This window comes from Laccaria bicolor, genomic scaffold, assembly GCF_000143565.1.
Source record: "Laccaria bicolor S238N-H82 LACBIscaffold_118 genomic scaffold, whole genome shotgun sequence".
Taxonomy (NCBI): Eukaryota; Fungi; Basidiomycota; class Agaricomycetes; order Agaricales; family Hydnangiaceae; genus Laccaria; species Laccaria bicolor.
Genome location: NW_001889989.1, coordinates 23667 through 40150, shown reverse-complemented (window position 1 = coordinate 40150; position 16484 = coordinate 23667). Strand labels below are relative to the sequence as shown.

The window sequence follows — 16484 nt, the reverse complement described above, 5'->3', positions numbered from 1 at the left end:
ATCCTCATTTCCACCAAAAGAGATTACTAAGCATTCAACCAATTTCCCTGCACATGCAGTCAAACTATTTGTCTACATTTTGAACTATGTAATATCATATGGATTCAAGTTCAGTATACAGAAACCAGTGTTTTCCAAGACTACACATGTCATTTCATACTATTTATTTGTCTTTACCTACATTTATCCTCATTTCAGAATGATCATACACATAAAGAGTGCTTTCTGCGAAAGGAACAGTGTCATTTGGACCAGAAGTGGCTGAGCTATGTAGAAATGTTCATTTTCACCAAAATGGGTTACTAATCATTCAACATGTGCAAACAATTTCACTGTGCATGCAGTAAAACTGTTTGTCGTTATTTTAAACCATGTGATATCATATGGATTCAACTTCAGTATACAGAAACCAATGTTTTCCAAGACTACACATATTATTTCAGACTATTTATTTGTATTTACCTACATTTATCCTCATTTCAGAATGATCCTGCACATAAAGAGTGCTTTCTGCAAAAGAATCTGTGTCATTTGGACCAGAAATGGCAGAGCTAGGTAGAGATTCTCATTTTCACCAGATTGGATTACTAAGCATTCAACATGTGTGCAGTAAACCTGTTTGTCTTTATTTCCAACCATGTGATTAACTTCAGTATACAGAAACCAATGTTTTCCAAGACTACACATATTATTTCAGACTATTTATTTGTATTTACCTACATTTATCCTCATTTCAGAATGATCCTGCACATAAAGAGTGCTTTCTGCAAAAGAAACCGTGTCATTTGGACCAGAAATGGCAGAGCTAGGTAGAGATTCTCATTTTCACCAGATTGGATTACTAAGCATTCAACATGTGTGCATCCTGTGTGGAAACATTGTTTGCATTTGTTTTTAACATGTGATATGATTCAAGATCAGTATACAGAAACCAATATTTCCTGAGAGTACACATGTCATTTCAGAATATTTATTTGTATTTACCTACATTTATCCTCATTTTAGAATGATCCTACACATAAAGAGTGTATACTGCAAAAACAACCATGTCATTTGGACCAGATTTGGCAGAGCTACATATAAATCTTCATTTTCGGTGGACCAAGATGGACCACCAATCATTCAATATGTGCAAACAATTTTACTGCACATGCGGTAAATCTGTTTGCATTTGTTTTTAACCATGTGATATCATGTGGATTCAAGTTCAGTATACAGAAACCAATGTTTCCTGAGAGTACACATGACATTTCAGACTATTTATTTGTATTTACCTACATTTATCCTCATTTTAGAATGATCCTACAATTAAGGAGTGCAGACTGCAAAAAAAACCATGTCATTTAGACCAGATTACATAAAACCAACATTTTCTGAGAGTACACATGTCATTTTGGACTATTTATTTGTATTTACCTACATTTATCCTCATTTCACAATGATTCTACAATTAAGGAGTGCATACTGCAAAAAAAACCATGTAATTTGGACTAGATTTGGCAGAGCTACATACAAATCTTCATTTTTGCTAAAAATGATGACTAATTTGGTGTTGTTGCCTATCCAGAAGTTTCTCAACTTGAACAAACAAAATTACCACGTGCGCAGTAGTTTTGATTGCATTTGTTTGAAAGCAAGTCATTCAAAACAGATGCAAAGAACTTTACCACACTTTGGCAGAGCTACAACAAATCTTCATTTTCACTAAAAATGATGACTAAGTGATGACGTGTGCCAAGGATCGTCTGAACCCCAGTGCAGGTTCACACAATCTTGGTGCATGTCATAATTTGGCATCATTTGGCTAACCCTTCTGCTTTTGCATGCAGCTTATATTAGTAATTTTGCAAGAAAATACTGTAACTCTGTCAAATCTAATCCGAATTACATAAAATAAAATCCAGAAAAAAGGTAAAATTCCGCGCAATTCAATTACGTAAAATTGTGCACTATGTATTACATAATTGGCATGTCATTTCCCAGGTTATATCTGCAATTCTGAAAGAAAATACTGCAACTCTGTCATATCTGATCCAAATTACATAAGATAAAATGCAAAAATAATATACAACTGCAAGAAATTTAATTACATACATTGTAGTAGTATGCATTACATAATTGGCCCTGAAACGGAGAAAAGCATCTATAAGTGTATTCAAAAGAAAAGCTGCAACTTACTGGATACCACTTATACAAAACTATAAATAACTGCTGCCACATGCACTAGTCCATATAGCTATATATAATGTGACAACTATGGACAAAATGATGCAATAGAACTGATGAACAATAGTGTTTGGCAGATAGATGAACTCTCATTAACTGGTTGTGACCATGTTGAGTGACAATCTGTGCCATCACTGGACAGATCACATGGTCAGTAAAACCTTGTACTATATACCATCAACTACACAAATGATGACAGAAGCATACAAAGCTAGAGTGCCTGAAACCCTGAAACCCTGAACGTGGATGACTACAAAAGGCTAGAGACCCTGAATCCCCTGAATCCCTGAATCCCCTGAATCCCTGAATGTGAGAAACCATCAATTTTCGTGGGAAAAAGGCAAAATTCAGCATTAGAATGCTGAAAATTTCCTTGAGATCAAGGGTAATAAATGAGTCTCTTCGTAAACTCAGAGGACTCGTAAAGATATCTCCAGAACGCGGACATGCAAACCTCTCGTCTCTTCAGGACCTTTAAACTACACTAGAATATGTTGTAAACGAGCCTTTAATGAAGGATGATGATGGAGAACTCACAAAGATAGAGTACACCCTCCTGATGAATCATGAAACTTAGCATGACAGATATCTCAAAAATATGATGGCAGATGCCTCTCGTCTCTTCAGGCCCTGAAATCAACATCAAATAGCTGATAATCAACACTTATTTGGTAGAAAACGGTACAGAACTGACCAAGATACAATATAGCCTCATGGTGTCTATCCAGCACCTATTACATGTTTCTTAGGGCTATTATTGGGCTATCCTAGTGCCCAGTCTTAACTTATACTATGTGGAACTCGTTTACAATTGATGTGGTACACTACTTAAGTTTATGGTTAAACATAAATTGGGGGAGAAGAGGAGAAGGAAAGCAAAAGAGATGTGACAGATGCCGATGCGCTATATATCTGAGGCACTTTAGGGTGGGTTGAGATTTAGGGCAGGCATACTTGGATGAATATACCCAGACAAACAGAAAAAAGCAAAAGAAAATAGAAAATGGTTACTATTGCTCTTGCAAAAGAGGACTCGTTTCTGCCATGCTTGCAATGGCCTCTTACACAAGTAGCTACATTTTCGAAGTTCCGGCTCAACATTCCTAGGCGACATCTCACAAAATCTACAGTCAACGACGCGCCTTCAACACTTTTCTGGGACCTTGCTTAGCCTGGATCAAGCTCTCACCATGTCTGAACAGCTGGCCGGAAACTCAAGCAGCTATAATGCTGGCTAAAAGACACACCCCAAACGAGCAGGAGATCAATCGTACAGCACTTGAGAGTCAAGTGGCAAGCTACTTCTGAAGCCGGTGGTAACAGAAAGCTTCCCACCTGTCAACCATCCAAACCCTGCTCTGCTGGAGACCCTAGTTCTCCCAACGACCAACACACTCAGCCCCCTGTCCCATTTCACAGTAATTCTCACCTGCCTCCGAATTCAAACTACTACCATCCAAAAACCCATTCGTACTGATCCATTTTGTTCATCTGTATCTAATTTCGCTTTGTACGACCCCAAATCATGGTGGATACCCGATAGCACACCTACCATGTACACTTGACACTTATCCTTGTTGTAGCCTCCAGAGCAGAAAATGTATCCTTTTTATTCATACTTCTGTTGATGTGTATTGATGAAAGAAAATGATATTTAAGTTCAACACTCAACTGGAACAGGGCAGTACGTAGCGAGAACACCATCATGTAGTATGAACTGAACATGACCAGAGTTCTACCAATGGTGCGTCCTGCCCTTAACAATGGCGCTAATAAACAAAGGCGCTCGGAAAAGATTTACCTGACTCCCAGACTAGGTGGAAAGTGAATAACTGCCTATACTGACACAACTGCTTGACAGTGTTTGACAGACACAACTAAACCAAACATGCTGAACAGCGACTCACAATGACTCCTAATGTTTGTACAAAGATCCAGAATGCCATGGAAGGTTCTGTGATCCATGATGAGTAAGCATGAGGCACAAGTGCAAACTCATCTTAGGATAAGATAACATCTGCATCAGAACCAGACATCTCACTCTTGTAGGTACTAATATATGTCTATGTTTCTGGGAGTGTGTCTCTGGTTCTGACACTAAGAAAAACCTTCTTGGTCATCTCATAAATTTTTTATGAGTCCTTACAAGTTTACAAGTAAGACTCATTCTTTATCAACTGAGGACTTAGGCAAAATTTTCATTCATTGATTCATTCATTTACCTTCATCACCACAGGAACCTTTTCTCTTAAACAGAAAAGCAGCCATAAAATCTGGAAAAATGGCATATAAATTGGCAAAAAATGTGTAGAAAATCAGAACATTGCTTAGTAAGTTGGAGAGGCTGTGTCCAGGGTTCAGGGACCATATCCAAATATAGAAAGCTGTCTGAAAAATAGAAACAGATAGGCAGAGAAGCAGTAAAAAATAAGTGAAAAATAAGTATGGTATTCACCATTGCCATGATCATGAAGGGGCTGTGTTCAGGGTTCAGGGTCCATGTCTAAAAATAGAACATAGCCAGAAAGATTGTGTAAAATGATTATAAAGTAAGCCAAAAAAGGGAAGAAAAATAGGAATGATATTTGCTGTTGTCATGATGTTGGGGGGGTTGTGTTCAGGGTCCATATCTAAATATAGGCAGAGCAAAAAAAACAACTGATAGAAAATAGCTGGAAAATGAGGAAAAAATAAAGAAACTTGTAGACACTAATGTCTTTATCATTTTCTAGCTATATTTGGGCAGATTCCCATATTTGGAAGTGTATCCTGGACCCTGAATACAGCCTCTCCAAGAGTTTAGCAACATTAAATATCAGAAATATGACTATATCATCTGACTAGTCTTCTTTCTTATGCAGATATTGGCCAAAATACATGACTATTTTCAAAAAGTGTCCAATTTTTTCAGTATTTTGTGTTTTTCTCAATAAGGAAAGATCTGTGTGACATCATTTATATATATTTGTAAAGCTAAGCAAAGGGGCTACAATTATTGTTAATAAAGCTAAGTGAGAGGCTGTGTTTCTGGTACTGTGGGAAATTTGACCCAAAAAGGAAATTAGTTACAATTTTATAGAGCATGCTGTTATATTTCTCAATGTGGTCACAAAATGTGACTAGCTATTTTCTTTCCTGAGATATATGCAAAGACACCTATTTATTCATGTTTTTTTATGTTTTTCTCAATAAGAAAATCATTGGGTTAGATGATTCCAGTACATTTAGAAATGTATAACAAGGGGCTATAATTCATGTACTGTGGGAAAAAGTTCCCAAATAAGGAATGTGGACATGCCCTAAACTTCCTGGGTACTTCAAAGCTTCTGGTAAACAATAGTAAACTTTCCCTTTTGAACTTGAACTACCATCATCTTGCTTTGCTGGCACCTTGTTCACTCCATTCTGAGTCAACCACTCATGCTACTGCTACAATTCTTTTTGCTATGGCTTCTAGGCCTTCTCTGCTACACTTCTATGCCCTCTGTGTTCTCTTCCAAGACCTGGAACATGCTCAGATCTGGAAATACTGGTGTTAACTCTGAACTTGGTCATTTTTGGCCATGTAAGCCTATCTCTATATTTCTGTAGGTACTCTGCTAATCTTTCTACATTCTAGATCAACAAACTCCCTGTTCTCTGGCTATTCTGAGCCCAGAGGGTATGTAACTTGCTCTTTTTAGTGCATATTCTCAAATTTAATATATTTAACCCAGAAAACACATCATTGGCTTTCTGCCAGTTAAATCCTATGGATTTCTATGCCATCTCTTCCTTAAACTATGGTAAGACCTTAGCTTGATCATATGCAACTTAGGACTAAGCAATCTTTTAGATCTTTTACACTGGGATCAAGGGAGTTTTGGCAACTACCTTGATCCCAGTGAGGTTGATTACAACCCTAGCCCTTGGGCACCCTCTATAGTGATTGATCTCAATCCAAGCCCTTTGGCAGCCAACCATTTGGTTGAGCCTCTTCCATTCAACATGGTTGAGAGAAAAATACATAAATCATATACTCATCCATTTGTGGTTGAGAGGCAAGGCCTTTTGGCACTCTATACTCTTCCATTTATGGTTGAGAGGCACAATAAATATGCTCTTCCATTTATGGTTGAGAGAAAAAGGCAAAATACATATGCTCTTCCATTTATGGTTGAGGGAACAGATATAGCCTACCCAAATATGAGATATGATGATATATATAAGCACACATCAGGGGTATTGCCCTTATACTGGAATGCACAAAGCTCATGGTCAGAAACTTTGATTTTGAAAAATGATGGCTTTTCTACTTGTGTTGAACTTAGCCCTGAGCTATGTAAAAGTGACTACACATTTTCTGAATATTTAGATTTAAAACTTCATAAGTTGTGGTTGCATCTAAGATCTTCTCCACTCTTGGAATTATATGTCAGATCTTTTTTGACTCTTCTCAGATTATTTACCATTATTTCTCAAAGAGATCTGGTTGCAGTAAAATGCCAGGAACTTGATTTGAAATTGAAAAGAAATATATTGAGATCTCATGACTTTGCTACTCTTATGAACAGAATTGGTGGATGCTCTACTATTTTAAACTTTGCAAATTACATTATGTATTTGATAATATTCCACCATGTCTCAGCTTTGCAGTATTTCAAGTTCTCAACAAAAATCACAAGAAATTTGTGTATCATGATACTTGCTTTATCTGTAGTATTCTTTTTGGAGCTGGACCTTCCAGGGTTTAAACCAACACAAAGTTTCAATCCAGATAATGACTTGGTGACTAAAACTGAAATATTGGGGGGTGGCTCTGCAGGTATATTTTCAGCTGAGAAGCTTTCTTCATTTGCTATAAATGAGGTGAATCCAGGAGGGATATATAAATATTCAGACTATGTATCTGAATCTGAAGTCCATACATTGAAGAGTATCAAGAGTCCAACTTTACTTTGTAAGATGCCCCTTACAGAGCTCATTTCCCACTTGAGCATTCCTAACTTAAAATTTATTGCTCAATGCCATAACATCAAAATTCATTCCAAGTCAAAAAGCTTAGAAATTCAGAGCATTATTGAAAGTCACAAGTGTAAATCATGTAAAGAATATGTAGAAATATTTGAATTTATAGATGAGAAAAACAAGACAGAAAAAAAGAAAGCTATTAATTTAAACAAGTCAAAAAAGTACCAAGAAAAAAGTCCAGAGAAATATAAGGCCAGCAACTTGGAGGCAGTTAAAAAACATCAGGAGAAAAGCCCAGAGAAATATAAGGCCAGCAACTTGGAAGCAGTCAAAAAACATCAAGAGAAAAGCCCAGAGAAATATAAGGCCAACCATTTGGATGCAGTTAAAAAACATCAAGAGAAAAGCCCAGGGAAATACAAGGCCAGTAATTTGGAAGCAGCCAAAAAACACCAAGAAAAAAATCAAGAAAAATATAAAGTTTTGAACTTGGAAGCAGTAAAGAAATATCAAAATAAAAGCTTAAACCCAGAATTTCCCCCTTCAGCTCCTTCCCAAAAATTAATGCATCAGATATTTACAGATTTCTGTGAAGATATAGATCCAAATCAATTTGAGGAGTCTGGATGTGCAGTTTGTGGTCAGTTAACACCAAGTTCGTCTCTCAAGAAGCTCTCAGAAATGAACTTGAACTTGGATATTCTGATTCAAAATGGTGTTACCCAAGTTGAAAGACAAAGTTCAAAGGATCCCCTCTCTGATATTGAAGGCCCAGTTCTGGACAGTGATTTGGACTCTATATGTCAGATTTGCTATAAAGCTGTATCAAAAGGCAAGATGCCACTGCTAGCCTTAGCAAATGGCAAATGGATAGGAAAAGTTCCACCTCAATTGTTAGACTTGTCATTTGCTGAACAACTTTTGGTGGCTAGAGTTCGTCATAATAGATGCCTAGTCAGAGTATCCTCAGGAATGCATAAAATGAGAGCTAATGCTATCTCTTTTTCTAATCCTACACCTAAGATTTATGATATATTGCCTCCTCCAATAGAGGAAATGGATGAAGTTTTAGCTTTCATTTATACTGGTCCTTGCAAACCTACAAAATCTGACTTTGAGAGAACTCCTCTTCTTGTAAGACATAAAAAGGTGGCTGCAGCTCTAGAGTGGCTTAAACTTAACCACTGTGACTATTTTGATCTGGAAATATCCTATAAAAATCTTAGAGAATATCCTGAGGATAGTCCACCAGTTGTAGTGGATTATAGAGAGTCATCTTCAAACAAAGATCCAGAGTCTACAGCTATTAATGATATGGAAGAGGAGACTGGAACTGAAACTGGCCAGTGTCCATTTGTCGTTCATGGATTGACTGGTGAAGAATATTCAACAAAAAGCTTAAAAGCACTTAAAGCCATTGCCCTTCAACATTTGACTTCAAATAAAAAGATATTAGCTGTGAGCCATGCACAAGAACCAGAGTCATTATACAATAATCCTCAGTTATTTCCTCAGATGTTTCCATGGCTTTTTCCATATGGCCTTGGAGGAATTGGAAACACACTTCAAAAGGGGTGTCTGTCTGAAATCAAACACAAAAGGCATCTTCTTATGTACCATGACAAGCGCTTTCAAAAGGATTCTCACTTTGCATTAATTGCTTTTAATCATGAACAAATCAAACAAAGTACATCTTCAGGATACCTGCTTGCTGAGACTCCAAAATTTGACAATATTTCAAAAAGACTTATGGATGTTGATGTTGGAGTTCTAAGTGACTTGATCCAAAGAATGGAAGATGGAGGGAGGGTAAAGCCTGAAACTATTGAAGAGTCCTTGTGTTTTCAGCTTATTAAAGACTTGGATCATGTTTCAGGAAGAGTTCAAGGCTCAACTACTACCAAAAAATATATGCACAATGAAATCTGGTCTCTCATCTCATTCATTGGAGCTCCATCTTGGTTCATCACATTTTCTCCAGCTGATAACATGCACCCTATATCATTGTACTTTGCTGATACTAAGGAAAGGTTTAGTCCATTGTTAAGAGAATATGATGAAAGATACAAATTAATTGCAAATAATCCTGTAGCTGGTGCTAGATTTTTCCACTTCATAACTGAGATGTTCATCAAGCATGTTCTTGGTGTGGGTGAAAAACATAGAGGACTGTATGGAGATACAGAGGCATTTTATGCAACAGTGGAACAACAGGGAAGATTGACTTTACATTTGCATATGCTACTTTGGATCAAAGGAGCTTTAACTCCTCAGGAAATCAGAGATAGAATCATGGATCCTTTTTCAGACTTTCAAAAGAAAATAGTTGAATATTTGGAGGCTGTCCACATTGGTGAATTTATGACAGGGTCAATGGATAAGGTGAAGGACCAGGTAGATATAGAGAAAAATCAAAACAAGGATTATAAGGATCCAACTCAGACTTTACCTGAAGCACCTCCTCCATTTTGTGACTGCAATAATTGTGAAAAATGTGAAAATCTTAGCACCTGGTGGAAAGAATATGCAAAGACAGTAGATGATCTGATTCTGAGGTCTAATGTACATGATTGTGGAAGGAACAGATCAGATAGTGAAAAAGCTGCAAAGAGGGATAGACCTACATGTATGAATAAACAGGGAAAATGTAAAGCTAGATTTCCCAGACCATTATATGATCAGACAGAGGTGGATTCAAACACTGGGGCCTTAAATGGGAATTGAGACTCACACCGCCGAAGGTGGCGGGAAACAAACCACAACAAACGCGTCGCGTCGGTTGTTGATATGTAGCGTGAATTATGGTAGATAGAATATATGCACCACGTCATGGCTACCACCACCAACCTTCCATTTGGCGTGAATTCGGTCGTTCCGGAGCTGCAAAATGTTCCTCGGCCTCGTTTGGTTGAGAAAACAGAAGCCGCGGCACCGGCGTTTTTACGTCTCTCAGAAGATTCACGCCAAGCGATGGCTGTGCACCTCGAGAATGTTGGCATTGATCGACGTCATTTTAATTATTCTGTTAAGAGCCAGCGTAAGCTGCTCAACATTATTGTCAATTATGTTGGAAGCATGCTAATAGTTTGAATGTTGCACACTTGATATGTAGAAGAAGCCCTCGAGCTGTATGCAACCTTGCAGCTCTACATCCCTTCCCAGGATGAAAGGGATGTACAAGCAAAATTTTCAATTCAGAAAACTTCCAGCAAGGCCATTGGAGGACTCGGAGGAAAGGCAGAGAAACCTGCCTGGAAACGTTGGACGCGCCATTTTCAATGCCAATGCGGTGTTGACAACGAAGAAGGCAGGCTCGCGTCAAAGAAACGTCAGATACCGTGGAAGAATGTTGGCTGTTTAAGTTGGATTAAGCTGGTGACCACACATAGTGAAATTGACGGTAATTCTCCATCTTCTGTTCAATAAAATAACAGAATGCTGATGCATATATTCAGATGGACGGCTAGTTGCCATTGATGAAATTTCGGGGATAATTGACCATTCTGATGACTGTGCCTCACAGATCGAGATGGAACGAAATCCAAGGGTTCAGTTAAACCCGGAACTTCAAGAGTATGCGCTTTCTTTGCTTCGGAAAAATGCGCCACTCAGCCTTCTGCGCTCGGAATGCAATGTGTATGCGGAAGAAAAATGGCCCGGTCAAACAGGCAACAAGCACGGTCGCTACAAGCTCACAACCCATGATATGTCCTCCCTTTACTGCACAATTTCTCGAGAGAGAGGGATCCCTCAACGAACGGCTGCCGAGGATAACCTTGATAAATGGTTCCGAGCAGAGTGTGCCCAACCACCATCTCCCCTTCTCCTGGAATCTTGCATGCACTACCAGGCACATGAAAAATCAAAAACTGACCGCTTTGAGATTATTCTGTCAACAACGGAAATGCATACTGCCGCCTGGAAATATGGCCATCAAAAACAAGTTTTGATGGATCTCACATTTGGTGTCTGTTCGGCTTGCGCTTTACTAGTGATTCTCATGGCTCTCGATGAAACTGGCAAAGGAATTCCAATTTGCTTTATACTTTTTACTGCTCGGGAATCTGCTCGGGCGATGCATGCAGATTACAACTCTGCTCTTTTGACTCGGCTTCTGGGTTTGTTCAAGCATGGAATGGGCCGAAACGATCTAGGAGAACCCTTTGACATACAAATTGGAATTACGGACAATGATGCCCGAGAACGATCAGCACTATCAGCAAACTGGGACTCAATTTTTCTTTTACTCTGCATTTTTCACGTTTGGCAAGCATGGCGCAATGCACTCAACCGACATTTACGGTCTGTTCCCAAAGGTGAAGGCCGTCAGATTGTGCGCAAACACATCGGACAGCTTTTGATGAAGCTCCTCAAAGACACTGGCATTTCCCATCACGATCAGGCGATGCAGATCTACACGGATAAAATAGCGCACTGGGAAAAAATTCGGAGGAAGCGCAATCATCTATCAAAGTCTCAAGCAGCAGCAGCCCTAGGTTTTCTGGATTACCTGAGAAGCTATGTCAAAAACGAAGCGTGCTGGCTTCCATGGTCTCCTGCTGGTGCTACCGAGGCAGCTCGTCAACTTGGAGTTCCCATCTCTCAAATTGCACGTACTACAAACCCCCTCGAGTCTTTTAACGGACGTATTAAAGGTAAGTACTACAAGCCCTACCAACATTCAGGACGCCTCCCACGGATAGACGTGTGGGTTCTCCTCCTGGTAACCGCCGTGATCCCCGATTTTTTTAAGGAAAGGCATGGGAAACAAGAACTCGATGGTTACTACCGATCACTGCGAATAATCAAGCCACCCATCACATTGCATCACCGTGCACCATCCACTCCATCCGCCTCAGAAAGCTTGACACCTGAAGCAGATGTATCAAATTCATCTGAAAACTCTGACGCATCATACCATGACGAGCTCATCGAAAAATGGCTTGGTGAATTGGAAGATGAGTCCAACGACGAAGAACCTCATGATGAAATGGTTGAGAAATCAACTAGCAAGACCGAATCATTGTATGTGATCAATCTATTTCATTCAGCTTTCCTTCCTGCACTAATGCAACACTTTCAACAAATTCCAAGCGTACTTACAAAATCTCAACATTATGAACAACCACATCCCGGAAACTCGCGTGGTACAAGCGTCATGACACGCGTCGATGATTTCGATCACGATCACCCCGGCGAAGCATGGAATTCTTACGATCATGATCGACACGAGGCTTCTGAGGCTTCTGATCAGTCATTTGTTTCCGGGAGTGTCAGTAGCTCTGAAGGGATACAAGTTGGCGTTCATTATCATGGAGACCGAGAAGGATTGGAGGATCTCAAGGTATGTTTGCAGAAACTTCATGCATTCAACTTATATCTGAATGACTCGGATTGTGGATACTCCTCCTGAAGGACAAGCCAACCCACGTACATCCTGCGTATATACGCCGCCGTCCATCATCATCATCCCTCGATTTCGTTCCTGACTCCCTAGCGGCATCCGACTCGGAATACATGTCAGACAAAGCCTTCTTCGAGTTGGACACCTCTGCCGATTGGCATCACGAAAACCACGCGCGCTGTCAAAGCCACGAACAACAAACCACACTCCTCGTTCTGCCCAACTCGACCTCCGACTCAAGCTATGACCACAGCCGTATCAACGCGATAGGCACTGCTATGATGCAACTAAGAGCGGCTGAAGATGAGATGATGCAAGAAATCCAAACGGTTTTGGATCTATCCCCCGAATCCGCTTCCCAGCTCGAAAAATACATCAGCCCAAGCATCCGCGAGCGCCTCAAAACATCTCGAAGTAAGCTTTCTCATTGCAGTAATAGCTTTTTATATTGATTATACTGCTTCCTCACAGGCTATGGAAATGTCAGCACCGAGTCACTGGAAGCCCTGAGTCAAGATGAACATGATACAAACGATCATCAAGCCGGACTTGTTCCATTCAAGAGAGGGAAAAAGGAAGCACGGAAGGAATCATATAGAATTCAGTAGTTTTCGACATCCTTACAGTTGCTGAATACAAATTACAGTACTTTAGTGGATCCTGAGTACCTTTGCGCCAAAGGCGAGGTCAATTAACAAACCACAATGCGGTGAAGAGGCCAGCGCAGCGAAAAGGCGAGCGCAGCTAAGAGGCCAACGCAGTGAAGAGGCCAGCGCAGCGGAAGAGTAACGCAGTGAGAATGCCAGCGCAGCGAAAAAGTGCCGCTAGGCAGAGGAGGGGGTTCGGGGGATGCCAATCCCCCCACAAGGGCGCCGCAGGCAAAAGCGGAGGGGTTTGGGGGGGATGCAATTCCCCCCAAGGGGTCTGGGGTGTCCCCAGCCGTCGCGGCCGGCGCCGCAAAGAGACCCTCTCTTCCATGAATCGAACCGTTTCACATATATTTTTTAAAGCCTTACAAACATGTATTTACTACATGTTCTACCTACATTCTATGCACGTCTGTACGAACGACGTCGAGAGCGGCGGGATTATGTAAAGTATTCAAACTCCGCCTTGGGCGGCGTGTGTTCAACCTCCCCTTAAATGTCAAGAAAGGAGAGGAATGGATTAATACACTATCTCCTCCAGTGACTTATCTGCTCAGATGTAACTCAGATGTAACAAGCCTTCTATCTGGAACAGCCATCAAAGCTATAGTGGCATATATCTCAGATTATGTGACTAAGCCTGGGTTAAAAACATATGCAATATTTGATGCTATTAGGCACTTCAGTCACCCACTAACAACTGACTATTAGTCTTGCAAACTCCATGAATACTACAGGACTAAATGTCAGGGTGTATATCTATATTGTATATATCCTGGGGCTTGTATATCTCCACTTTTACATGAATATATTTTGACATCCAATGTCACACCAAATATATTTCTAGTGTGTCACACACCCCAAAATATATTTCTTCACTGAGATGGACACCAAATATATTTCTTATGCCTGGACCCTGAATTGTGACTGTCACACTGTAGAAATATATTTCTGGTCTGGGATGGACTTAGGATATATTTTGCAGCTGGGGTTGACCAAGGATATATTTCTTCAGCCACTAGGGGTGTCTGGGGTCCCAGTTTCTAAAAAAAAACTTGTGATTTTCTGTAATGTGGGACATATATTGTTTCCTTGACTGTTTGTAGGATATAGACCACTATCATGGCTTACATGAAGGCTCCAACAGTCTGACTGTCCAGTTCTTTCTCATGGCACTTGAACATTGTGGATCAAAACCATTCAAGTTGGAGGACTATGGCTTGAGCAATGAACATTCTAGATCAGAACTGTTCAAGTTGGAGGGTTTTGACTTGGGCAATGAACATTCTAAATCAAAATCATTCAAGTTGGAGGACTATTATATATTGGTTTGCTCACCCAAGAGCCACTGCTCAATCCATGTGATCCACACTTGGATGGAAGTTTTATGGTCACACTGTAAAGCTCGCAACAACACTAATTCATTTGCTTTGGTGTGACTTTGATTGCTCATATGACAAGGGATTCAACTCCCTTATCTTTGGTACATATTCATTTACTTACTTTCCGCTAACAGAACATGAGTGCTTTCCTCACAGTCACATGCCACTTGAGTGAACCACACACATGTACAATAGTATCATCATCCTATGTGTTAGCTCATCAGATTGCAATCTCATCCCCAATCCATATGTCTGTCACTTGACTTTCCATGGATTTCCTGGAGAGTTGCTAGGATTGTAGCATCGGATTTCCGTTGTAACATCAATCCTCACTTGAGTGTGATCATAGACCATCTCCTTCACAGGAGAGGATCCTCACACCTTTGACATTGTTATCTGATCTTGACGACAAGAGACTGCTGGGATACACAGAGTTGGTGACTCCTCATATTAGATCTTATTACTCATGGAACACCTGCTACAGCTCATGCATCTATTTTTAGATTCCCTTATAGCTGATAACTCACAAGTGAGATGAGAGTTCTCCTTTCTATAAGGCTCTTGTCTCTCCTTTCTAAGGTAGCAGACAGCCATACCTCACTAACATCACATGAGCTGTCCTAATTGGGCAACTTTCTACAAAGTAGATGATAATGGAAGAGCAATGTGTACTGCTGCAAAATCGAGCTGAACATTTTAATTGAATTGGTATTCAGGGTGCTTTTGCAAGTTTTCAGAACTTGATTTGAAAATCTGAAGGAGGAGTTTCAATTATACGGATTTCACAGAGTGTGCTTTGATTCACGTAATGTGCTACCATATGCAACACCAATTTCAAAACTCCTCCTTGAGATCTTAATTTTCCACCAAGAAAATTGGTAGTTGCTCATTTGATAGCATTCTCTACAAAATGTTCTGGCTCAATTTGCTAAATCCTGCATGGTAAATATTTGAGAAGTGTTTCTGTCAAAAATGACCGTTTTGGGATGGATCACGTGACATTAGCGAGGTATGGCTGTCTGCTACCTTATAAGGCTCTTGTCTCAACAGCTCGCTCCCTCAGCCAGGTAAGTCTTTACTCACCATCAGAAGGGCTCTCACAATAACAGTTTACTCTATCTACATAGTATTACTGTCATCTTTTTTGTCACCCACTTCCTTATATTATATACTATGTAGAACTCATGTATTGTCATACCTCTAATGGAAATGGCCAGAATCAGGTGCATGCTGCACCCAATTTCTCATGTTCTGATTTCTGATTTTTTGCTATTTTCTCTCAACTCCTTCTCAAATGGTCTCCGCAAATGTGCACAAGCCCAGTTGTCATTGGTACTGTATAAAATTACTGCCAATATATTGTGATATGTATTTTCTTCACACATCTTCTTGATATATATATTTGCAAAAATATATCCACAGTGAATTTCCACTTCCCATGAACTGTGTGAAATTATCATCCTTGCATATAATCACAGAATATATCCAAACCACAGTATATACTTGGAAGATATATCTGAAGTTATATATCCAAGTAACAGTACATATACACTTTACACATCCTCTTGATTTATATATTTGCAAAGATACATATATCCACAGTAAAAACCACAGATATATCCAAATAACAGGATATATATACTTGATAGATATATCCAAGTAACAGTGTACATATACTTAGTAGATTTATGTAAGAGAAAGACACAGTTTATTCAATATAACTACATAAAGTTACATTACTACATCAAATATTAAATAAAGGGAAGGGGGAGTGAGGGAGGGTGGTGGTAGGCAGTGAGGAAAAGGGGTGGGGGTGGTGGGCAATGAGGGAGAGGGGAGAGGGGTGGTGGGCAATCAGGGAGGGGAGAGGGGTGG

The 16484-nt window shown here is 39.8% G+C and overlaps 3 protein-coding genes across 3 annotated transcripts; all 3 read left to right on the top strand.

Annotated features, from left to right (window-relative positions):
- Positions 1-5512: 5512 nt before the first annotated feature.
- LACBIDRAFT_335716 (uncharacterized protein) lies at positions 5513-6308 on the top strand (the record flags this gene model as incomplete). Its single annotated transcript, XM_001890598.1, has 6 exons — positions 5513-5555; positions 5684-5791; positions 5846-5887; positions 5943-6011; positions 6062-6216; positions 6267-6308. 6 exons carry the CDS (start codon positions 5513-5515, stop codon positions 6306-6308), a joined length of 459 nt encoding a protein of 152 aa, XP_001890633.1.
- A 3697-nt stretch (positions 6309-10005) lies between these two features.
- On the top strand, positions 10006-13188 carry LACBIDRAFT_296824 (uncharacterized protein; the record flags this gene model as incomplete). The annotated part of the gene is made up of 5 exons (XM_001890597.1): positions 10006-10213; positions 10289-10576; positions 10632-12520; positions 12592-12994; positions 13052-13188. The coding sequence occupies 5 exons, from the start codon at positions 10006-10008 to the stop codon at positions 13186-13188; spliced, it is 2925 nt and encodes a 974-aa protein (XP_001890632.1).
- A 241-nt stretch (positions 13189-13429) lies between these two features.
- On the top strand, positions 13430-13938 carry LACBIDRAFT_296823 (uncharacterized protein; the record flags this gene model as incomplete). The annotated part of the gene is made up of 2 exons (XM_001890596.1): positions 13430-13531; positions 13591-13938. The coding sequence occupies 2 exons, from the start codon at positions 13430-13432 to the stop codon at positions 13936-13938; spliced, it is 450 nt and encodes a 149-aa protein (XP_001890631.1).
- Between the last annotated feature and the right edge of the window lie 2546 nt (positions 13939-16484).